Genomic DNA, 25,915 nt, shown 5'->3' on the forward strand with positions numbered 1-25,915 from the left:
AATTTCAAACAATCAATAAAAATTTAAACGACTAATAAAAACTTATATATACTTATATTATATGTCTTGCATATACTATTGTACACTTATTTAGTTAGTTTGTCAGTAGCAGGCGATGTTTGCGAAGAATATAGTGGTTGAACAAAATACCTGTTTTGTGGAACAGGTGATGATACCTGTAATTCATGATTAGATGGAATTTCTAATGAAGAAGAAGGCAGTGATGTAGTATAGTCTGATGTAGCAGACGGAGAGGGTGAAGCTGGTGGCACAAAAGTTTTTAATGTTTGCGGTGACATCGACGGTGTCAGCGAAGAATATACGGAGGATTGAACTGTCGGATAAAATGATGGTTGATACTGTTGCTGCTGGATCGTTTGCAATCCTTTTAGAAATCCATCCATAAGCATGCCCATCTGTTGCATTTGATGATCATGTTCTTTTTTCATGATCTCTGCCTCCCATTTCCTCTGTTCTTCCATTTGTTCTTGCAAAGATTTATTCAGCAATTGATTTTGGGTTGTAAAAATTTCATGAAACATCTCAGCTTGTTTTTTGACAAACGTTTCACTGAATTGTTCTCCCCTCTGTATATTCGATAACCGTCCTGCATAAAAGAAAACAAAGTACTGTGTGATTTCTGCTAATATTAAATGTAAATAATTAACTATTTTTTTCCTAGACAATACATAAATATCTGTAATACTAACCTCCAGTTTTTCTACCTCCCTTTCTATTCTTATCTGAGATAGCGAGTGGTGCATCTAGCATTTCCACAATAACGTCTTTTGCAAGAAATTCGGTATCACTCTCCGTTCCTTCTGAAATATAAATCTATATTATTTGTATAAAATATAAATGAAGTAGTTGAAAAGGACAAAAATATGCACATATATACCTATAATTTCAATTTCCTGAGTTTCTGAGGCACTTGAAGATTCGATACCAACACCATCAACTGCTTGAACCGATGGTCGACTACCAAGCAATTCATCCATTGCTTCGAAATATTGAAATGACATACGATTATGCCCACTGGTTGAATTATTTCTTTTGCACCTGTAGTACAATTCTTTTAAATGCTTCATTTTCAATTGCATTTGTTCGCCACTTTTGACAAAACCAGCTTGTTTCATACTAGGCTCCAAAGATTTATAAACATCAATATGTTTATATTTTTTCCCGTCCATCAACTTTAAAATTCGTTTCTCAATGCACAATTGAATGAAATAATTTGTCTCTTTTTCTGTCCAATTCATTCCTTTCTTTCTTTTAATATTCATTGTACTTTTTGACAAGTTTTCTACATTTTTGCAAAGTGCATCCAAGCTTTCTTCGCTATCACTTTCCATTTTGTTGTGTTTCTCAATTGTACTCTTGATACATGAGCTTTTCTCCATCGAGAAATTCGCAGTCGGCCGTCTGTACGTAGCACTTGTTGCAAAAATATGCTGCACAATGAAGTCTCGTGTTGAGATATTGCCACTCGAAGTATTCGTCAACTTTTGTTTCTTCCAAAACGGACGGATACCAGTAATCGTCCACCTTAAATTCTCACATCAGGGTGTAAACTCTTACTACGGGGCACACGTATCGCGTGATTCCTACACTAAAACAATCAAAGGCGGTCAAAACGATAAAGTGAAAGTATTATATATATGTATACATACATATATATATATATATATATATATATATATATATATATTATTTTGCTGAGAAAGCGATACCTTTTAGCAAGTTTGAAGCTGTCGTGCTCAATAACGGGTATTTTCTTAAACGGCTCGTTTAAGTAATTAATCTGCTCGTATTCTGAAGTATATTGCTCGAGATTCTTCAGATTTATGATCTTCTTTTCGAACGGTATGTTACACGGTATGTTTTTCAGAAATATGTATAATTTCCGTGTAAATTCTGCTGGCCTTCTTTATGTTGATGTCGAGCTTCAACTTCCACTATTCGAAAAATGTACACAAATGCGGAAACGCAGAGCCATCTACCAGTATCTATGGGTACACTTTCTGCACTTTAGGTCACCTGCGTTTACACGCGTTACATCATGTGGCCTAATTTAGGTTAGGGCACGCGAAAAAGAGACCTGACCCAAGCGAGGTCGCAACTGTTTACATCGTTGTGACCTATCGTGTTTGGGTTGAATATAAGGTATAGGTCGCGGCCTAAACGCACGGTGTAAACTAGGCCGAGTATAAAATACTCATAACTGATGAGTGGCCTACTAGTTTACACTGTGCGACCTGATCGCGACCTGACCTATGCCCTGACCTAAAATAAGGCTGCTAAACAAAACGTTTACACCATGTAGACCTTATGATACGAGTTTATCGCGAACAATTTTTCGACAGACAAAATCGGGCGTTACTTCACGTTTTCGGGAGTAATGTATTAATTATCGTGCGATTATTGTTATCCGCGTTTACGCGTGGTGCCGGTGGAGTTGTGTCGGACATCGAGGGAGCTTCCGGACAACCCGAGAAGAAGACAACCTTAGAGGAGGAGGAGGCCTGGGGCCTGGGAGAGGCATCGGGCGCCAGCGGAACAACTTTGCGGTAAATATTATTTTTTTCTTTTGTATAAAAATAATTTTTGACGTAGAACTAATACGTCTTTGTCGACAGTAAGGAGGGAGTATAAGGGGGGTATTAGGGGGGGGGGGTTTGGGGTGGTATAAGGGGGGGTTAAATCTAGGCACAGCTTGCAACGAATGCAACGAAAATATGTCACACTTTGAACGTTTATATCTTCGAAACTAATAATCGTAGAGTAATGATTAACATCTCATTTTAAAGCTTAAGAAGTCCCATTTATGATAAAACTAGTCGGAACCTTCTATTTTTTACCTTTTCGATACAGTAGCGTTATAAAGTTTAGCTAAATTTCTTGTAGATGCAATATGAAATAGTGACAGTTGACGTAGTTCTACGTTGTTGTTTGCGGCACAGTTGTTACTGTGCCCGTTTCTATTTTTTTGTTTATTCTCGAGTTGTTTTATTTTCCCGTGATTTAAAAATAATAAATAATTAAAAGGAAAGAAGTAATTTAATATATTATAGAAATTTATCTTTGTAAAGATCTAGGCTTTTTCTTAAAATATTTAATTATTTGAATTATTATCTAATTAAATAATAAAAAGTTTGATGCACATAGGAATTATGTTTTAAGACATTGGGTTTTTTGAGCAGTATTTTAATATGAATTTTATATTTGTCTGTTACTGATTCAACGTAGCTAGCTACGTGGCAGTTATAATTCCGCTAATGCGAATCAGAATCGGTGAGTGATGAATTAATAACATATTTATTGAGGTAACAGATGTGTGTAAAATTATTAAATATACTTACCATATACTTAGATAATTGTATGCAATTTGATGACAATACAAGGCACCACACACATAAGAATATAGCATTCTATACATCCTTTGCCTTAAAATAAATCAGTTAGAGCAGCAGATTAGGATAAATTTAATCCTGGACGTCTCTTTTATTATTATACTTATTGTGTATTTATTAGTTAATTTAATGTGCATGCGAGAATATACTTATTGTCAGTCAAATGAGAATGTATCCGGGGATTAAACTTTATATAAGTCAATTCAAAAAACTAATATGTAATATATATTGTTTTCTAAGACATTCTTTTAATTTGGATCATGATTATACACGTACATATTATAATAATAGAAATAATAAGAAATATTTTAATATTGGGTAATATCGAGGGTAATATATTTCGTACAATTTATATATCTTTTTCATAAAAAACAAGCTAACAATTATTACTTATTTTAACGCATTGACTTTAACCGTTATAGCTCATTCATATGTAGGATGATTGATAACTGGATTTTATACCAGTTAAGGTAGTCCCGGTACAAATTTTTTATATAAAAACATTTAAATATATATAATTATATAATATTAATATAGTTCATATTGTATATGTTCATACTGCGTTTTTTCTCTTATTTAATCTCTGTTCATATGTACAAGAAAAATAATAAAAAAAAGAATTAGAAAATGATTAAAGGAATAATTTTTGCATTGATTTTTTACAAAAAAAAACAAAATATGTGCAAATGTGAAAAATTTGATCACATATATAATCATATATATAATCATATTTTTATATACGTTATTACATTTATATATGATTATATATAGGGAAATAAATCAACAATGCAAAAACAATAAAAAAAAAAACGATGCAAAAAATATTCTATTAATTATTTTCTAATCTTTTTTCTTATTATTTTTCTTGTACGAACAGACATTATACAATAAAAAAAATATATATGGACATATTTTATATAATATTTTATATAATATTATATGATTAGGTATATTATATATTTAGATGTTTTTATATAAAAAAAATTTACCGGAATATGACTTGAGATCCAATATGTATTTTGTTTTAAAAAAGATGATTTATTTGTAGTAATTATTTTAATTATTAAAATCGATAAATATATTTTACATTACTTAAAAATAATTTTAAATTAATATATTATATAAAAAATAATTTTAATAATTGGCAAAACAGATATTTGTTACCAATTCTAATTGAGTGGGAAATTTATTATCTCTTTCGGATCTTACGTCATTCATCTGAATTTCTCATCTCTGCATGCTTTTGAGATGAGATTCAGCAACGAACGAACCGTTTGAATCGATAAAAATACGCATGGGCCTTAGATTCTGTTGGATGTGGAGCGTTTATCAATTTCCATTTATTTTTTCAAGTTAAAGTTTTATTGTTTATATATGATAAAGTTTATATTTATTGTAAATTTTATAACCGTGATCGAATCTCTTCACGGAGAAAATTGTTAAGGTTGTTACAACAATGTTCTCTATGATTAAAAGAGAAATGTATGTAAATTCAAGTTAAATTGATATTACATTCAATGTAGCTGTTAAGATATGCCCATTTATACAGTTGTCATAACCGTAGTTCTTACGATACGTAACATTCGATTATAATACCCTTGTATATGGTTGCCTCAACCAAAGGATTATTGCTATCCCTCTTATGTGGTCTGCAGCACAACTATTATGGTTGAGAGATCCATAAGATATAGCTGCACGGTACAGCACTGAATCCCTGCATGATTGAGAGTTTAGTTCCATTGCGCGCGCAAAATAATTTCTGCATCGAATAAAGTGGATTTGATAAGGATGTTTTAACTTTAAGGCTTATCTATATAAGACGCAGAACGCGAGTCGCAAGCACACACACAGTCTACATGTCAATCTAACCTCTTTGTGTATAGAGGTTAGATTGACACGTAGATTGTGCGTGTGTCTTGCGACTCGCGTTCTGCGTCTTATGTAGATAGGTCTTTATAAATATACTTTTTTCATAAATATATTTACGAACACAAAATTTCGTAATGAGCCGACACCGGTTTCTGACATTCACCCGACATTATAAGAAATATTATATCCGATTATATTATATATCCAATTCAAAATTTTATTACTTTTTTAAAACTGAATTTGTTTCTTAAGATGATTTTTGAAAAATTATATATTTGCGCTGGTTGACATATGTAGACTATATATAACACTAACATTAAATTAAGAAGTGGTCTACCACGTAAGGCAGTTGGCTCACAATCCAGAGGTCCCGAGTTCGAATCCCACCAAGGTAAGTGTGTTTTTATATGTGTTTTTAAATACGAGAAAATATTTATAATTATAGACTGCATCTTAAGAAACAAATTTAGTTAAAAAATAGTAATAAAATTTCGAAATAAATAATTTTTTTGTCGGGTGAATATTTGTTTATTATGGTTGTAACATCCATATATTATGGTTGCAACATCCATATAGTAGCTACCCTCACTAAGGGTTAGGGCAACCATATGGAAACCATATGGAAACCATAGGTCACTTCCAGAGTACTATGGTTCCCATAACCCTTTTGTATGGATGGGCGAAAATTAACATTATTATTTTGTTGTAGCAACCGTAACTTTTTCTCCGTGTTCGAATTAAAATGCAAGACATAGAGATTTATTTCAAATTTAGATTTGTTTCCAATTCGATACTTATTTTAATTATACACTGAGAAAAAGGTTTCTTTGGACCAAATAAAACTCGTTAACAGATAATAAATGGCATGGTTGGATACGGCAAATCGAATATTTTGTTGAATCAATGGAATCGTTGGTTTGGTGATAATAGTGAATATTCTGTTGCCCTAAATTAATGTACTTTAATAGTTAATGAATCTGATTTTGGCACGAATGAATATCTTTTTGCATCAATTGAATATTTCTTAATAGTTAAGGAATATAATTTTGGCACAAAAGTATATTTTATTACACATTAACGGAAGATTTATTATTAGGTAAGGAATTCGAATTTAACACAAAATAATATCAATTAAATATTTTTTAATAGTAAATAATTTTATTTTGCTGAAAATCCGCGTCGACGTTTGTAATTATATATATATATATATATATATATATATATATATATATATATACATATTTGGTTATGTCAGATACCCTGCTAGTGAGCACGCTCTGACTGGCGATTGACGAACTAGAGAACGCTGGAGAGAGCCTCGCTGGGCTGCCCTTTATATAGCAGTCGATGTCGAACTTTTCTTACGAGAGAATTAGCCGGCGATGAGCCGCGTAGCGGGCGCGCGCCGAACTTTCTCGCCGCGCGAGCCCGCGCTGTTTGGTTGTGCTAGCAAGATTTCTTATCTGTTAAGAAATATAGAGTTGGCTCAACAAATCGCATTCGTTTCACTCAAAAGAACGAACTTTATTTGATTCAACGTCTACACACATTTGAATGAAATAAATCATGTCAACTATATCGCCGAGTTGACACAAATATGAATGATAAAGTAAATTAGCAATACCAACAAAAAACATTCATTTATATTAAATATAATTCGTTTGCTTTTGAAATAAATATTTTAGAAAAGTGTCAACCAAATATATTTAATTGGCATAAAGAAACCTTTTTCTCAGTGTAGAATATATATTTCAATTGGCTACTATTAATCGCGCATAAAGAATAAATGCGCAATTAATTCGCGTACTAATAGAATTATTATTGTTAATTATTGTTATTGATAATTGTTGAATTTGTATATTTAATTTATTTAATTAATGTGATGGCCTTTTCGCGAAGCGTTCGTGTTTCGCGCATCATTAAAAAGCGTACAATCTTACGTTTATTGCCGGCGATGATTAGCCAGCAGCAGCAGAAGTATTTCTCCTTGCTGTTGATCTGTGGCTACATAAAGCCAGGATACGGCCAGGTGATATAAAAAGTGAGTCTAATCTGACCAGAAGAAAGAAGACGAAGAGGATCAAGGTAGGTTGGTGTATCACACCAATCAACGTATAAAAAATACAGGTAAAAGTAAGCCTGTAAGCTTATCTTGTATACATAAAGTAAACTCATAATAAAACGGTCTCGATTTGGACGCCAGCGGAACAACTTTGTTGTAAACGTTATTTTTTATTTTGTAAGAGTAATTTTTTCTGTTTATTTTTGAGCTTTTTTACTTTACTATTTGATTTGAAAATAATAGTTAAAAAAAAAGGAGTAATTTAGTCTTATTAATAATAGTTATTATATGTATAACTTAATATTATATGTATTCATGTCTCATTATCGCACTGTATGCGTGCACTTATTTATACATTATCTAACTTTTTGTGTCTAAAATTTTGTATATATGTAGGTCCCATATGTGCTTGTGTATGACCTGCGTGCGCACCACAAGCACATGACAAGGGGGAGGCCTATAGGTCCGACTCGGGACTGTTGCGCTATTGAAATAAAATGGATATATGTATATACAATATATATATATATATATATATATATATATATATATATGTTGCGTATATATGGTTTCGCACTGAGCGCATCGGTTCAGATGTCGCGATGGGCGCGCTGTAGAGTGCGTTCTGTATTTTTCGGCTCTACGTTATTTTTGTTTCGTGCTTAATATGTACGTTGGCGCCACGTCGTCAGTCTCGTCTCGCATGCGTTAGCGTTTAGTCGATTTAAGTATCGCGTCTTGATTCTTCTAGAACTTTCGTGTCTCGATCGTTATTTTAAGTTAAAAATAAATCGCTATCTCAAATAATGAAAAAGCTGCAGCGTAAAACACATTTTTTTTATAAATAAAAATCTGCATAAAATCTATACCGGTCGACCGATTTCAATAAAATTTGAGGAGGACATACTTTCTATGATACTCTATTTGTGTGTAAAATTTCAACCCGGTATCTAAAAAATTGTAGAAGTAGATGCGTGTACAAAAAATCCGTACACACACACATACACACACACACACACACATACACACAAACATACATACATACTTCCGGACATTTTTTACTAATACGATTTTTCGACATTTTAGAACATTCTAAACCTATTTCTATCAAAATCTCGAAAAAAAATTTTTTTACCATCACAAAGCTTCCTCTATGAGGAAGCAATATATATATATATATATATATATATATATATATATATATATATATATATTGCTTCTTCATAGAGGAAGCTTTGTAATGGTGAAAATTTTTTTTTTCGAGATTTTGATGGAAATAGGTTTAGAATGTTCTAAAATGTCGAAAAATCATATTAGTAAAAAATGTCCGGAAGTATATGTATGTGTGTGTGTGTGTGTGTGTGTGTGTGTACGGATTTTTGTACACGCATTTACTTCTACAATTTTTTAGATACCAGTTTGAATTTTTGCACACAAATAGAGTATCATAGAAAGTATGTCCTCCTCAAATTTTATTGAAATCGGTCTACCGGTATAGATTTTATGCAGATTTTCCTTTTTTTGAAAAATGTGTTTTACGCTGCCGCTTTCTCAATATTTGAGATAGCGATTTATTTTTAATTTTATTATATTTTCCAGTTTTTTCTACCCCTATTTCATATATAATTCATTAAAATTTGATTGATCAGATCTCGTATTACACACATTTGAAATTTCGAAGAATTCGTACATACATAGAAGCTTTATAAAACTTGATCTGATCAACTAAATTTTAACCACGTATATATGAAATAGAGGTAGAAAAGACTGGAAAATATAATAGAATTAAAAATAAATCGCTATCTCAAATATTTATAATATTGGGCTGATTTTTTTATCGATAAAGTATTGTTTTAGTTTTTAAGTGGACAAGTATTTTTAGTATTTTTTAGTGAATGTATATAATTATTTACGCAGTCCCCAAAAGAGTTAAGTGTGAAATCAGAACCTTTGCTAACAAAGCTTCCTCTATGAGGAAGCCAAAACAAATAAATACCGATAATTATACCTCGAATAAAATAAAAACTTGCACACTTAGGAACTATGAGAAAGCAATGTGCAAGTTTCTACTTGCACAATTAAAAACTACGAGGAAACAATGTGCAAGTTTCTACTTGTTTTTTTTTTTATATGGCGTTATTTCCAAACGCCATAATGGGCACCAGGCGCGAATATTCGCACCACCGTACGATACCTTAGCACAATTTACTTAATACCTCAGGGTGTAGGGTGTAGTTTCCTTTTTCTGGATATTTGGAGAGGTGGCGTGGCGCATTAAATCATACACAAATAAACAAAATAAGGACAATATATTTGAAACTATCATAGATATCAGAAAAGATATAAGAAAAAATATGAAAACGAATACAAGAGCGGCGAACTGCCTCCCGCTCGAACACGAATCACAAAATGACTCAAAATACCAAATAACACGCAACGAGCCTACCACGCACTTATAACGAATAACACAACGAGCATACCACGCAATTATACTCACGCATACTCACGAATCTATCACACGACGCACACGCAACCCACTCAACGCAACAACGCAACGATACTCGCGAATACTCAAATCGCAACCAAATTCAACTGCGGGCGACGCCGTGCCGACCCACCGGCAGACGATCGTCCTCGTTTCGGATATCCCCAAACGCAAGATGATCCGAATCGCGGACGATTCCCCGGGTTGCTACGCGAATCCCGAGATTTCTTGCAAAACCCGGTGATTCCACGGCACCGCGCCAATCCCGACGATTCTAAGATCTTACCCAACGCAAAACGCAATATTTACATTCACACCAACGGACTAATCACGAAACTGAGTGCCATCCGGCATAATACATTGCCACTCGCAAAACGCAATCTCACTAACATAAATTACCGCGTGACCGCTCGAATTCGCACTACAAATTGCGCGATCGCGACTCTAACATTTACTCCGAATACCATACAATGCTACATTTACCACAGAATACCGAATAATGCAATGTGACTGTCGGCCGCGACGGTGTTCCTGGGGAGGGCGTACGTGATCTCTACTTACAGGAGGATTCGTTCTCGGCGAGGCCCCCCTTCGTGTGTGTGTGTGTGTGTGTGTGTGTGAGCTCCAATTCACACTTCTCGACAATTAGGGAGAGCGCAAGGTACCAGCTAGTGGGCGGTCATTCTCCAGATAACAGGTAATAGATAATCCAAGGTATGTACACCCTATAACGCGATATAGACCAGGGCCATCGTCTCGAACGAATCCTCACTTACGCGGGGACGCCAGAGTGGTGATCTTAAAAGAATTGATGTCGTCCGCAGGATGTCCGGATCAGCAGCTCAAAGATGTTCGCCTCGCTCGGTCGGGCACGACAGATGGCTATCACTTCTACCGGTGGCCCCTTGGAGTGGCGGCCAGAGGGTTGTGCACGTTTCCTGGCTCGTGACGTCGCACCCTGTTTCACTTCGTCAGGTCGTCCCCCAGAGTTTCTCGGTTTCCTCTGCGGCGGCCGAGCTCAGGGTCGTCTATCGTACGGTGGGCTTCGATATTGCTCTTGCGAGGAAGTCCGGGCGTGACCCGACCGACGGCCATGTCCCTCAGCCGTCTCTTTGAGTGCGTCCTGCGTCTTTTTCCTCGTGGCGACTCAAGGTCGTTACAATGTGGTTCGGTCACCAAACCGGCAATCCTCTTAAAATAATCTTAAATGTTCGTTACCAACTCCGCCGAAGCGGCGCAATTGCCCTCCCCCTCTCCGAGCGAGGAAGCACCCCTGAACTTCCCCTCGGCTGAGCCCGTCCGGGTGGCGGACGCGACTTGTCATCACATCACAATATATATTTGAAATTTAAATTGTGGTATGAAATTTATTTCCAATTAAAAGTACCAATAAAAACATAAAAAAATGTGCATGTAAATTAATTTAACAATAAAATAATTTATAACTTGTAAGATCTCTTTTATTTGTTTAAACCTTACTTATACAAAAAATGACTCAATTCCCGGGGAGGGACGTGTATTTATCGAACGAGATATTTATTAAAGGGTATCCGTAATTTTTTATTTTAATTAACACGGGCTACAAATATCGCTCTCCTGAGACCGCCTCTATACGCACGCTTTTCATACATTCACTCACTCGCCCCATAAATATCCTCGCGGTCACCTATCGCTCGTTATGCGTCACGCCGAAGATGGTCGTCACATCAAAATGTACGCGTCTCGAGAGGAATTAAGAGAATACTAATGCGATATATGGATACATTTGTATAGCGCGAGAATTATTATACTCTCCGAGGACGTGTGCCGATCACGATTCAAGTTCGTGTTACAAGTACTCATCTGCGTGCTCGGGAACCTCCTGCGCTTCCCTCGTTGGCTCTCTCGCCTGTTCCGGGGACCCTTGCCTCACGTGGCTGATAGAATGCTGGGCGGGCCGTATTGCTCCGCAGGAAGTTTGATCGCCTTATCCTGACTCGCCTCTCAATCCACCGTCAGTCTGCTCGTCGTAAGGCCCGTATTTAGAATTAAGCGTGGTCGGCTCGGAGTCCCCAGAACGAAAGAGGCCGAGCCTCGCTCGGTCCATCGATCACCGGATCGCGGATCGATGGGCATGCGCAAATCACCCGCCTCCCACTTCGGGAGAATCATAGGGTGGTGGATGGTAGCGTGCTCGCACTATTACATCTCACATATTACATCTTACAAACTTTTATCAAATAATACCATATTTTATAAAATAAAATACAATACGAACAACTCGTCGTTTTTTATATTTACATCGTGGTTGAATCTGAAATACGAGTTTCGACATCCATCTATGGGAGACTTTTTGCAAAACTCGGTTGCTAGGAGACTCGAAGTCCTGTCTCCTGTCACGCAAGTCGGAGTTTTGTGTAATCTGTGTTTTGACAGAATGTATCGTATTTTGTAACCTGTCAACACGTCGTACCGCGAACCGTACTTTCCGTGACTTCCTGGTCGCTGACGACGGCTGCCATGGCACAGTATCTCTCTAGTAGGTAACCACGCATCCACTTTGTGCTCCAGACGACGGCCAGATACTCCAGTCCAGATAATTACGTTCGGCCTTATTGACGGTGCGACTTGCGTATGCGATCATCCGCTCTCCTTCCGGGATGTATTGTGTCAAGACGGCTACCAATCCTGTTGGATATCTGTCTGTATAAGAATGAACTGCCGCGTGAAGTCGGGACATATTAGCACCGGCGGTCACAGGATTTAGTTGATCGAACGCGATTTGTTCGGCGATTTTCTAGGTTTATTTGGCTTGTTTACGTGTAAGTGCGATCAGCGGGACAGAGATGATGGCGAATCTTTCGGTAAATCGGCAATACCAAGAAGCCACTCGCAGGAACTATCGTATGTTTTGCCGTACATTCTGTGGGACGGGACAGTTGGTGATGGCACTGATCTTCTCAAGTCGATCCGGATGTTCTCTTTCGCAGTAAATGAGGTGTCCGAGATAGTTAATGCGATTGACACAGAAGCGGCACTTGTCGGGATTGAGTCGAAAGCGCGCTTTTCGGAAACAGTGGAATATTTCTTGTAATACGCAGAGGTATTTGTCGAAGGTTTGGCTAACGATAATACCTAGGCAGACAAACACGTTGAGTTCCAGCTCTGGTCCGAGTACGGTGTCCAATTGTAACGTTGCAGGGGCGGAGTGCAGTCCGAACGTGAATTGCATCAGACTTTTGCTGAGCATGATAAACGCTGTAATCTTTCTGCTTTTTGAAGATAAAGGCACTTGCCAATATTCGTTTTTCAGGTCCAGCTTTTAAAGACACCAAGTTTCCCGCAACTTATCGAGTGTTGCGAAAGATCCGTAACAAAGAATACGCGTTTATTTCTGTGATTTCATTGACCCGTCGGAAGTTGATAAAAAATCGAGACTTATTCCTTCTTTCCGTCCTAACAATAATTAACTTCTTACATTGATTTCATTGCTTTATTAAATATATTATAGAAAAAAGTAGTTTAAGACTTTTCGACTCAATTTTTGATAAGGAATATCGCTGTGTAAGTAGTAAGCGCGAATCTAGTGACTGTATATTATTATGAGTAAAAGTTTTGAACATGTTACATATATCTATATGACACTGTTACAAAAAGCACAAAAATTAAAGTTTGTAATAAATTATAATAAAATAAATATATAATATATATGTTTAATGTAATAAAAATATATAATATAATAATTATTACAGAGCACTTGATCAACTGTGCCTATACATCGCCCTTGTTTCTAATTCCGCACTCTACACTACAATATTGAGACTATTATGTGTTACATTCGCAAGTACATTCGCTTAGTGTAGAGCAGTGGAAGCTGTTGAACAACGCTCCTTTGGACGATCTTTTGTTTTATTTCAGTCAGAAATGTGATATAAAAAGTGGAGTGACAGTTCATATTATAGTTTCAAAAGAGATTTCGAAATTTCGCAACATATGTCTTTCGTTATTAATACAGCAAAAAGATATATGTACCAAGAACGAATTTCTGTCATAAAAACATGTGATATTGTGTCTAATTTCATTTCTAAATTAGAGATATTCGTTGCTAACCATTATTGTGATGTTTTAATCGGTTATGTTTCTTTCTTGTTATATTCCTAAATACCGACCTTTAGGAATGTTTATTATACCATTTTTCTTAACAGTTCTGCCTTTAGAATACCTCTGACGCTTCCTAAGCTTTCTGTCCAATGAGTAAAAAAATCTTTTTCCGAGAGTAAATCGGCCAGGCGCGATGCTGACTACATCACCCCACTCTGTAATCCGTGAAACCCCATGGGCTTTCTTAATCGTTAAAAGAGGATATCTTTACCAACCTTATGTGCTTTATTTTGAGTTGTTTCTATTTCCAGCATAAATTGTGTGTCATAATTGTATTTTTAATATCGCACTCTATATAATTAATAAAAATATGTGTAAGAGTGCGAAATTAGGAACATTTTTTTTCGATGTCATCAAATGCTACTTTTTTTGTTTTCCTTTAGAAAAGACAGTTTAAGTAAACGAACACATTTATGTCATGGAGATCTTATTACTATAATCCTAGAATAAAATGATACGGTTTAGTTATATTCTTATTATAGGAGTTTTAAGTCAAAATTTTGGTTTTTAAAAATGGGGTACGATATTAGGCACAGTTCTCCAAATATGCATAAAAAATATGAAAAAAATTATTTTTTTACAAGATTAATAAGTTGATCCGCATTATCCGATATGTACATGACCTCTTTGAAATTTACGTTAAAAAAAATTGATATAACATTAAACTTATTATAAATAAACGAAAATTGATAGGAATACTTTATCACAAACATTTAACATTACAACTCAGTGAAATCTGAGTTCAGTTATCTTTAATAATTAATTTTTAATCGTCAAATTATCTTAAAAAAAAAGGCTTAGGGTATCCCACACAATACCCGCGTACTTCCTCTATAGCGTTTTAACAACATATGGTGATTTTTAAGACTGCACAAACGCGAAAGAAAGAATTATCAATTCTTTTTATCATGGCCGCAATCAAATCAGGTTTGCAACATATGTTGCCTCTCGTGGTGCTGATACTCTCTAAATCCTATACGTTATTAATTATAATGCACCATACTTGCAACCTGACTATATCCATCGCATAGGTAGGGCTGCATTCACTGGAGCTAAAAAATATTATTATTTTTTATTACACCTCAAAATAAGAAAAAACTTGCACTTTTAGAAAAAAACATGAAAGCAAAATTTTGATTATAATGCGCAATTTAAAAAACGTATTAGTAAAAAGACCATTAAGCGGCCAAGTGGACTGGAAACTAAATATAGTAAAAAAGAGGCATATACTTTCAAAGAGAGAAAAGCAAAACGCTACAAAAGGTATTTAACACTTTTATTTAAAAAAATTCTAAATAACATGTAAGAAATTGGTTGTACTAGACTTAAATAGACAGAACTGAGTCTAATAGCAAATGAAGAATTAATAGGTTTTATAAATCAATTAATGGGAAAAATATTATTATATTTAAACATTTTTAGTATCTTGGACGTATCTCATAACACACCCCCAATAGTTTTTATATAAATAAAATTCTTGCATAACTTGGCTTAGAGCAACTATCAAATGTAAACAGTGGTGCATAGTCTTCCTCATAATAGTCAAAATAATTAAAGGAAAGCAGAATCAATAGTATGACGATAAGACGAAGATATTTTCCCTCTAACTTTATTTTTGATAACAAACAATTGATGCCCAACTTCATTAAAATAATTAACTTAGGTTGCATATAAATAATTCAACATTATTAATTGAAGTTTTAAGCTTTTAACATCGCTCTTTGTATTGACATCTTGTGATCTCCCAAGCAGCATTTTGACGTCCGCCCGACGTTAAGATAAACACACTTAACGTTGGTATCCAACGTTTTCGCTACGTCGTTTCAACCCTCTTTTGCACTAATTTGGGGAATCAAATTTAGGTTGTACCAACGTTGGAATCCGACTTATATAAGTTAAATTAAGGTTACATTTTTTCCACCAGTTTTAACGTTGGTATGTAAACTTTGATTTTGTACACTCTGCTAGACCTGAGGTTATTTTTTCACAACGTACATTTTAGGTGTAGTTTTCGTGCTTCCATTCAAACCATATGACGGCATTGGTGTAATAAATGTATCATAATACGTACTTATCAATTTGGCACAAATAAAATGGCTTTATAGGAAAAATATAGTTTGCGCAGTCTTTGATACTATTGTAATTTTGCCATAAATACACGAACCCAGCACTGAAATTGTATAACAAAACTCACTTTATTGTAAATATTCCAATTTACTAAATATTCTAATAAATAACTAAAATTTTCCAAAATGTAGATTTTAATTTTTTTTCATCAAAATTACTTTTAAGATAAATATGTTGTCAAAACCTTAACAACAGATATTATATAAATGCTTTAAATTGTTAATAAAGTGCGTTAAAAAATATAAATCTAAATATACTGGAAAATGGCGGATTATTTGCCTTCCTCTTTGAGGAATGAAAATGGCGAAGTCAGCGTTCCACACTATATCAAACTTTATGTAGTAAAAGGTGCGATAAATTCTACTAAAATTTGTCTTCTCGTATAAAATAATTAACTTTTTCAGACTTTTCCAAACTAAATAGTATACCACTGTAGGCAAAATTGTACCTATATTGACTAAAAGTCTTAACAAGGTCGCCAAACTGACTTAACATGTCGATAAAGTATCAATTAGTTACAAATTCTATACTAGATTTGCGAATGAGTCGTATATCTTAACCAAATCTGACCTATGCAATACCATCTATATGGTGATCTAGAGCATGGTTATGGTAGCCGTGCAGCCGAGCGAACGCGCTCTCGAGCTGTGAATCGCGCGGCGCGCGCGCGTTGTTTCCCGACGACGCGACAATAACCGCGTGAGATGAGATACTTAGACCGGTTCGGCCGTGGATCGTCAACATTCGTCGCATAGTCCTCGTAGCTCACGCACGACGCCGCGAATTGCCGTCGACGATGCCCGCTTGATGCAGCAGTAATCTGCTGTACATTCATTTAGGCAGAATTTGTTACCATTTCTCGCGATTTCTTAACGTCAGTCAGAAATGACCACAGGCGACGTTTTACAACGTTAGCGTTTTACAACGTTTGATAACAAAACGTTGGTTTACGTTGGGAATTACGTATTGAAGTCGCTCGAAAAGTGTAGTGCAGAGTATAACGTCAGGCGAACGTTAAATATCTTAACGTCGGGTAATAGGACTTAAACTGTTTCGAATTTGACGTTGGGAAAGTGATAAAAAAAACACGTCGTAATTTTAACGTTTAGACAACGTCCAAAAAACGTTAGTAATTATAAGTTACATTTTATAACTTTCTTGAACCGCTTACAACGTTGTGATTAGTAGAAAAGTAGTCCTTAGTCGGAAAGTTAACCGAAAAATGCTGCTTGGGCTTGTTAATATTAATCTGGCGTTTTTAGCATTTCTAATAATTTATTTGCAACATTCTTGTGTCTATTTAGCTGTAGCAATTTACAATAACGTATTTTTTATTATTATTACATACATTTGTTTGTTTATTATTACAAACAACTACAAACTCACCTGGTTTTATCGCTTATAATTTGTTGATCACTTCAAGATTACCATTTTTTGCATCTCTAAACATTTCTTTAACTAGTTTCAGTAAGTTATAAACATTTTGGCGCCTAGAAAGATCAAGAGGTGTTTTATCTTCATTATTTTTAATGTTATAAATTACACGTCGCTTCAATAAAACCTGGATAATATTCAAAAAATCATTTTTGGCTGCAACATGAAGCGATGTAGCACCATTAGCGGTGTTTTTAGCATTGATAAGATTGTTTAATTTATCATGACTTACATGTAATAAACTTCAACAATTTTTTTGAAACCTTTATAAAAGTATCGGTGTGTAATGATGTATTACCTTTATTAGTAACTTGAGTAACATTGGCCCTTATTTAGTAAGATGTTCACAATACTTGCCTGTCCACTGCTAACAGCGTAATGTAATGGTATTCTTCCATCAATGTCTTTATCATTATGGCATCCATCTTTTAATAGGTGCTGAACAGCTTGTATATCACCATTTTTAGCAATCCCAGGTTGCAGGATGACGTCTAAAGACATCTTAATGACGTTTTATTGACGTTAGAGATGTCATTAAGACGTTATTAATACGTCATTTGACGTCACTCTGCTATACATGGGAACTGGGAATATTAATATCCTTCTGCAGATAGTAGAATATCTCGCGGTTCGTAGCCTGGAAACTTAAGTATATAATTAATATTTTTTATCTTGTTTTTAAAATATCCAAATTTTATTTTGCCAGTAGCGTCAGAATAGATGCATCTGATTTTTATTATAATCAGTACCGTCCGAGTAGACGCTTCTGGCATTTTATTTTGTCACTCTACCGTCAAAACAGACGCATCTGATTTTTATTATAATCAACAGTCCGAATACACGCTTGTGGCATTTTATTTTATTACTACCGTCAGAATAGACGTATCTGATTTTTATTATTATCAGTACCGTCCGAATAAATGTTTGTGGCATTTTATTTTGCCAGTAACGTCAGAACAGATGCTCTGACATTTAGTTTTGCAATACCGAAAAAATATTTTATTCATTGAGACTTTGAGACATGTTTTATCTAAATGCTATATTTATACATATCGTAATTTTGTAAATAGTACTACGGACGTGTTGGAAATAGCGACAGATGTTCCTTTTCTATAATTTTTATAAAGTGTCGTCTCATGTCTTCTACTTCATAGGAATATTTTACATTACAAGGATTGCCCTTATTTACTATTGTTGTGGCAAAAGCCGCGGCGTAAATTCCGCAACTTGTACCGTCTGATTGTGCATCAACTTTCTCAAAAATAATATTATTTTGCCTTATTTTTGGATATCGACGTTTTATATATTCTCTTTCCTTGGGCACCAATCTGTCGTATGTACAGCCAGGTATACTGTCATATACGAACAGTTTGGTGCCATCACAAAATATACATCGCCAGTGTTCAATTCCTTCTGCAGAGTATTGATTTCTTCCTCCAATTATTTGTAAGCTTTTGTCGCACTTACTAGCGTCAATATAATTAGGCAATCCTTGATAGTGTACACTTTGCGTTTCAAAAGGAGTACTTTGTCTCACAATGCGTAAAAATTCATCTATTGATTCGTCCGTTAGTTCGTTGCCAGACAAGACATTCTGTCTCACAATGGAAATAGGTATAATAACTTCATCTAAATTTATTATTTGTCTTGTCTTATTCTCTTCGGTTATATTTTGCTTGTAGATTGTACCAATATATGTACAATCATTATCCTGCTCCATATCTTGAGCAATCATAGCAGTGGTAATTGCTGTTTTTATCGGCGAAATGTCACATTTTAACGTTTCGTTATTTTGATTAATGACATTGATTGTTTTCATCTTGTTTAAAATATCTAAAACAGTGGGATGACTTGGTTCAAGAACAGCGTAGATTTGACCAAAACTTTCTCTATAGGCTCTAAGTGCATCAATCAAATTAAATTTAGCAAAAAATACATTTGCAATACAGTATTGAGTACTCAAGGTTTCACGGTGATTTTTTCCCAAAACTTTTTTCCTTTTATTTAAAACCTCTTGAAAAGCTTTCAGGGCTTTATAATAATTGTTTTGCTCGTGGAATATTAGACCAATGTTATGCAACGCTGTCAAAGTACTACAGTGATTAATACCTAAAACCACTTTCTTCCTCTCGTAAACATCTTTATAAATTGTCATTGCCTCTTCAAGCTCACCCTAGTTAGCCAGTACCACCGCTATATTTTCTTGAATACACAAAACTGTTGGGTCATCTGCATTTAATTTTGTTTTACTGTTTTCAAAAACTGTTCTGTTGATATTAAACGCTTCTTTGTATTTTCCTAGTTGATCTAATAACATTGCCATGTGAAAGTAAGTCTCTAAAGTATCTAAATGATTTGGCCCTAATATTTCTTTTTGCTTTGAATAAACTTCTTGATAAATATTAAAAGCTTCTTCATTCTCTCCCTGTTTATGCAGCGCTAAAGCAATTTTACTTATTGTACTTAAAGTATTCTTGTCATTTAAACCCAATATGTCTTTCTGTTTCTGGAAAATTTTTTTAAATGTATTTAAAGCTTCTTGGTAAACCCCTTGTGCGTATGATACATTACCTATGTATGTCTGAATATCTAAAGTGCCAGGATTATCTGATCCTAGTATTTCTTTTCTTTTTTTATATGCCCTTTTGAAGGAATCTAAGGCCTTTTGATAATCGCCTCGATAAAAATGCTTTAAACCTTCATTAATCTGATCGGATACACCATCTTGTGATACCTCTTTTAACTGTTCGACTTTTGAAAAGTTATTATGCATTGCAGCAACTACTAGTGTTTTGTTCTTTTCATTACGAGCATTCATTATTGATTTTACCGTATCAATATTCTTTATCTTGTTAAGATCATTAATAACTCGAGAATCATTATTTTTAATATTTTCAAATGAGTCACGCAGTAATTGTAATAAGCGAGTAATACTTTCATCTACAGTAAAATTTGATGGTGTTTTACCATCATCAGAAACAGCATTATATACTGCACCATTAGATAATAAGAGCTTTACAATTTCTAAGCGACAGAACTTAGCAGCATAATGTAGATGGGTAAATCCCTTGTTATCAACTGTATTAGGATCAGCTCCATTTTGTAACAGAATATTGACAATATTGTCATAGCCATTACATACAGCATAATGTAATGATGTTCCATTAACATTATTGGCGTTAACGACTGCTCCTGCTTTAATGTAATTCTCAACATCTGAAGAGTCATTATGTTTTACAGCCTCAAACAATTTCTCAGTTGATTCTAATAAATTGATAACGGTTTTATTGTCATTAGATGTTTCTAAACATCTCATGAAAAGCTCGTCAACGGCGTTATAAACTGCGCCATTTTCTAATAAAACTTTAATAAAGTCTTTATAACCGAGTTTAGCAGCAATATGCATAGGAGTTAAGCTATTATCATCTTTAGCATTAACGTCAGCGCCTAGTGCTATCAAATACTTCGCAACTTCTAATTGACGATTTTCTGCTGCATAGTGTAGTAATGTCCAATTATTTGCATCACGTTCATTAATACTTAACCCCTTACTAAGGAAAAATTCTACAGTATCTTCACAACCTTCTCTTGCTGCAATGTGTATAGGTTTTGAACCAGCCAAATAGCCAAAGACTATTTTAGCATTAAAATCAGATCCCTTATCTGTTAGATATTTTATCATCTCTAAGTTATTTCTTTGTGAAGCAATATGCAATATCGTCCAATCATCGTTACCTTTAGCATTAATATCTATTTTTTCGTAGTCCTGCAGTAGTAACATTTTAACCACTTCTAAATGACCATGAGCCACTGCAAATTCTAGAGGTGTTGTATTCTTATTATTCTTAACATTAATATTTGCTTTATTATCAAGTAAAACTTTTACAACATTACAATAACCACTTGTTGTTGCCAGATGTAACGGTGTAACTTTTTTGACAGATTCATCATTAACATTAATGTTAGCGCCATGTGCTATTAAAATCTCAACTACTTCCTGATAACCCCCCTGTGCTGCAAAACATAATGGTGTTAGATTATTAATAGTTGTAGCATCAACTGTAGCTCCTTTTGTTAACAGAATTTCTACTACATTCTTATAACCTCTAGTAGCAGCCAAGTGTAATGGTGCAACATTTTCAGAATCTTTTACATTAACATCGACTTTGTCTAGTAAAATTTCCATAATATCTGTGTTTGCAGCAAGAACTGCTGATGACAAAAATTTGATGCCTTCTTCATTAACTTTAACTCCATTTGATATAAGGATTTCAACGATTTCTTTGTGATTATAATTTATAGCAGAAAGCAATGGTGTCGTGTTGTAATTTTTTCTGACATTAACATTGGCTCCATTTGCTGCCAGAATTCTAACGATTTCTGTATGACCTGCTGTCACGGCTATATGTAACGGTGTACTACCGTTATTAGTTATTGCATCAACCTCAGCTTTTTTACTTTGTATTAGAAGATCAACAATGTCTATGTGGCCGCTAAAAGCAGCTAGATGCAACGGTGTACTACCGTTCTTAGTTATTGCATTAACCTTAGCTCCTTTTGTTATTAGAAGATCAACAATGTCTTTGTGGCCTTCCACAGCAGTTAGATGCAATGATGTAATACTGTCAAAAGATTTAGCATCAACCTCAGCTTTATTTTCTATTAGAACATCAATAATGTTTTTGTAACCTTTCAGAGCAGCTTGATGCAATGGTGTGGTATCGTTATCAGCTTTTGCATTAACCTCAGCTTTATTGTCTATTAGAAGATCAATAATGTTTTTGTGGCCTTCCAGAGCAGCTGTATGTAGTGGTGTTACATTATTATTAGTTTTGGCATTAAAATCTGCTCCTTCTTGTATTAAAAGCTCAGAAACTTCTTTATGGCCACCTTCTACTGAGCAGTGTAGTGGTGTAGCGTTATTTTGAGTTTTAGCATCAATTTCAACATTATGGTTAAGTAGAGCAACAACTATTCCTCGATGACCATACAGGGCAGCAAGATGCAACGGAGTCACACCTGTAACAGTGGCAATATTAGCGTTGGCTTTACTTTTCAGTAGAGTCTTAACTGTTTTTTCGTGCCCATTTTTTGCTGCTAAGTGCAAAGATGTACTATTATCGGGTTTGTCAACAGCATTAACATTAGCTCCATTCTTCAATAGAAAATTAACTATTTTCTCGGAACCGTTATCTGCTGCACTGTGTAATGGTGTAGAACCACTTATACCGCTAGCGTTAACATCAGCTCCGTTTTGGATTAAAACACGTACTACTTCCAAATGGCCATTTAATGCGGCTAAATGTAACGGTGTCCAATAATTTTCATTTATAACGTTAACGTTCGCTTTATTTTCAAGCAAGATTTCAACAAATTCTAGATAACCTCTGTGTGCAGCTGCGTGCAACGGGGTTAAGTTACCTATAATTTCATTAAGCATTTTATAAGCATTTTCAGTTTTTTCCAATAAAATCTTAGTAACACCTATATGATTATTCATTATTGCATAGTGTAAAGGTGAAAGACCAGTTTTATCTCGGGCAATAGTATGTGCTTTATTATTATTTAATAAAACTACAACAGTATTCTCGTGACCGTTTTGAGCAGCAACATGTAATGGCGTTTTGCCACTATTATCTAAATCATCAATATATAAACCTTCCTTTATAAAAAATTTTACAATATTATTCCTTCCATGCTCAGTAGCAATATGTAATGGGCTTTGACCATTAATATTTTTCACATTAACACTTAAATTTTGATCAAGAATAAATTTTATAACTTTAGGACTGGATCCCTTAGCAGCAAAATGTAACGTGGTCCATGAATTAATACTTCTAGCATTAATATCTGCACCTTTTTTGAGACAATTCTTGAAGTTGTTTGGCTTTCCTTCTTCCAAAGCAGCAAACATTTTTTCCTGATTAGTAATGGTATCTAAGTCTTGAGAGTATTTCTCTCTCAAATTGAAAGAATTATCGTTTACTAACTCACCAACTTTTTCTTTGCTTTTTATATCTTCCTCATCAATTTTTTCTTTGCTCTTTTTATTTTCTTCAATAAGTGTTTTAGCGTTCAAAACAATTACTATTAAAGGATCAAATAACAATACATTAACTAAGGCATTATCATGAGCTAAATGATTACGTAAACATTTTCCAATTAATAAAGGAGTGTTAGCATCTAAAAAGAGTAGATTATTTTGCTTTATTAATATGTACTTTAAGCTATCTAAAATTGACATTATATCCAGAACAAGCATTTCTACTACTGCTTGCAATTTTTTATCACGCTTATACAAAGGTAATTTTTCAATTAATTGGCCACTCAATGCGTTATGGCTTAAAATATTTTCCAGTTCAGATAGTTTTAGTTCAAGCTGGTTATTATATTTTTCTTTTGTTATATTGTAAGTCTTTCTTGCTATAGAAGTAAACGAATCTTTTTTATTCAACTTTTCTCTGAATTCCTTAATCCATTTTACGTCACTTATTTCAAATTCAAGAATATAAAAAAAAATTTCGTAAATTAATTTATCTAGATTGTCATATCGAATTCTTGGCTCAATACTACGATTAATTTTTCCGAACAACTTAGCAATTTCTTTAAGGCTATCAGGGTTTGTTTTTATAGTCATATTTTTTAATATTCTATTAGCAATAAATTTAATTCCACTAATAACGTTGTTTTCAATCTTAAATTTTTCACTCAAATTGATTAAGCCTTTTATTAAATTATGTCCTGTGATATAATCAGTTCTGATATTTTCTGATTGAGTTCCTGCACAATTGATTATTTTATTAATTTCATTAAACAGCTTCTTCTCATAATTTGTCTTGTCAGTTATATTGTCGCTTAATTCTTTAATGAGTTTTTCAAGTTTCTCGTATTCCATCATTTTAAAATCTGCCGATATTATTTCATCCAACTTAACATTACTTAATATTTCAGCAATTTCTTTTATATCACTTAAGCTTTTACTATCAGCAATTTTTTTTAGAAGCATCCTAAGCGTTATCATTTTTTTACTATAAAGAATATCAGTAATTACAATATCAATTTTTTTAATATCATTTTGAACACAAAGAAAAAAATTAACATGTGTATTTTTCTCGATTTTTATTCTATTGGAGAAAGAATCAGCATGCGATAGTGAATCACGTAAACTTTTAATTATATTTCTTGTATCTTTTGGTAACGATAATAGCAAAAGCCCACTTGTAGTATTAGATAACTTAGGGGATTCTAAAGTGTTTTTTAAATGCTCACCGATAACCTGTAAAGCCCTTGTAATAATTAACTGTCCTTCCCTCTCTTTAGAATCAGCCGATAACGCCAACTTTATATAATCACTCATTTTCATTAAAGAATAAATATCCCTAATTTGTTTATAATCGTTATACAATTCTTTAAATTGAGAACAACTGTTAATAATTTTTGCAACAATTTCCTCGCGTTTTAAATTTGGAAGTTTATTAATGTTCAAACTTTTTTTTTCATCTTTAAGTTTTTCTTCTTTAAGTTCTTTTTTTTCATCTTTAAGTTTCTCTGCAACAACTTCCTTGCGATTTTTTTGACGTTTTTTTTTGGACGTTTTTTTGGACGTTGTTTTTGGACGTTTTTTAATGTTTTTTAAATTTGGGAGTTTATTAATGTCCACACTTTTGTCTTCTTTTTCAAGTTTCTCTGCAAAGTTTTCTAAGTAATTTAATATTTTGCTTTTATTCAATGTAGCATTATAAAATAGATTAATTTCTTGTCGTTTTGTGCGAGAGAAAACAAAACTGACTAAACAAAATTCCATTTCTTCCCAAGGTAATCTATCATAGGTTGATTTCAACTGCCGCTTTAATATATGAATATTTTTTGCGATAAATTTTGCTATAAATAAAAACCTTTTATCTACTTTTTCCGTGTTTGAGTAATCTGTGCTTAGCATATTAATGTTTTGAAGGGTTAATTCAATTCGTTCTCTGATGTTATTATTATCAAGACAACTTTTTACATTCTGAACTTGTCGAGAAGTAGTGGAGAAGAAACGAAGGTTTACTAACTTATTTTGAACAAAAATTTCCATTTTGTCTGACAATTGTACATCTTTTAACTTTAATTCTTCATAAGCTCTTGAAAGGATTTCATCCAATTTTCCTAAATTATCAGCAAAATAATTATCTGGCCATTTACTAACGAGTGTATCAAGTAGCTCAACATTGCATGAACGTATAGCATAATAAAACGCATTATGACGTGTTTCATCTTCATCATATGGTAATATAGTGTTTCTTCCAATAACAACGGACAGATTATTTAGAATTCTACTATCACTATCAAATAGGTACTCTAAAATTTTTACTTTATTATGTGTTTAGAGGCTAAGATAATTAAATT

The 25,915-nt window shown here is 33.9% G+C and overlaps 3 protein-coding genes across 8 annotated transcripts; 1 reads left to right on the forward strand and 2 right to left on the reverse strand.

The window, feature by feature from the left end:
• LOC143905409 (uncharacterized) lies at nt 1-2,044 on the reverse strand. 2 transcript variants are annotated; one of them, XM_077420837.1, is made up of 4 exons: nt 1,731-2,044; nt 899-1,609; nt 711-818; nt 1-607 (listed from the first exon to the last, which is right to left on the reverse strand). In XM_077420837.1, the coding sequence occupies exons 2-4, from the start codon at nt 1,398-1,400 to the stop codon at nt 87-89; spliced, it is 1,131 nt and encodes a 376-aa protein (XP_077276963.1). In that variant the 5' UTR covers nt 1,401-1,609; nt 1,731-2,044; the 3' UTR covers nt 1-86. The 2 variants fall into 2 exon arrangements, with proteins under 2 accessions (XP_077276963.1, XP_077276962.1); XM_077420836.1 differs by having other exon boundaries at nt 711-821.
• On the forward strand, nt 1,967-10,942 carry LOC143905368 (uncharacterized). The gene is made up of 3 exons (XM_077420776.1): nt 1,967-2,012; nt 2,324-2,567; nt 10,651-10,942. Exons 1-3 carry the CDS (start codon nt 1,967-1,969, stop codon nt 10,940-10,942), a joined length of 582 nt encoding a protein of 193 aa, XP_077276902.1.
• LOC143905407 (uncharacterized) lies at nt 8,675-25,751 on the reverse strand. Of its 5 annotated transcripts, XM_077420832.1 has the most exons (6): nt 24,797-25,751; nt 23,522-23,614; nt 23,384-23,422; nt 17,885-22,546; nt 17,480-17,583; nt 8,675-15,018 (listed from the first exon to the last, which is right to left on the reverse strand). In XM_077420832.1, the coding sequence occupies exons 1-4, from the start codon at nt 25,602-25,604 to the stop codon at nt 19,701-19,703; spliced, it is 3,786 nt and encodes a 1,261-aa protein (XP_077276958.1). In that variant the 5' UTR covers nt 25,605-25,751; the 3' UTR covers nt 8,675-15,018; nt 17,480-17,583; nt 17,885-19,700. The 5 variants fall into 5 exon arrangements, with proteins under 5 accessions (XP_077276958.1, XP_077276955.1, XP_077276957.1 ...); XM_077420829.1 differs by having other exon boundaries at nt 17,885-23,422; XM_077420831.1 differs by having other exon boundaries at nt 23,384-23,614.
• Between the last annotated feature and the right edge of the window lie 164 nt (nt 25,752-25,915).

Source organism: Temnothorax americanus, unplaced genomic scaffold, assembly GCF_048541705.1.
Source record: "Temnothorax americanus isolate GAGA-0224 unplaced genomic scaffold, ASM4854170v1 Scaffold60, whole genome shotgun sequence".
In the NCBI taxonomy this organism is placed as follows: Eukaryota; Metazoa; Arthropoda; class Insecta; order Hymenoptera; family Formicidae; genus Temnothorax; species Temnothorax americanus.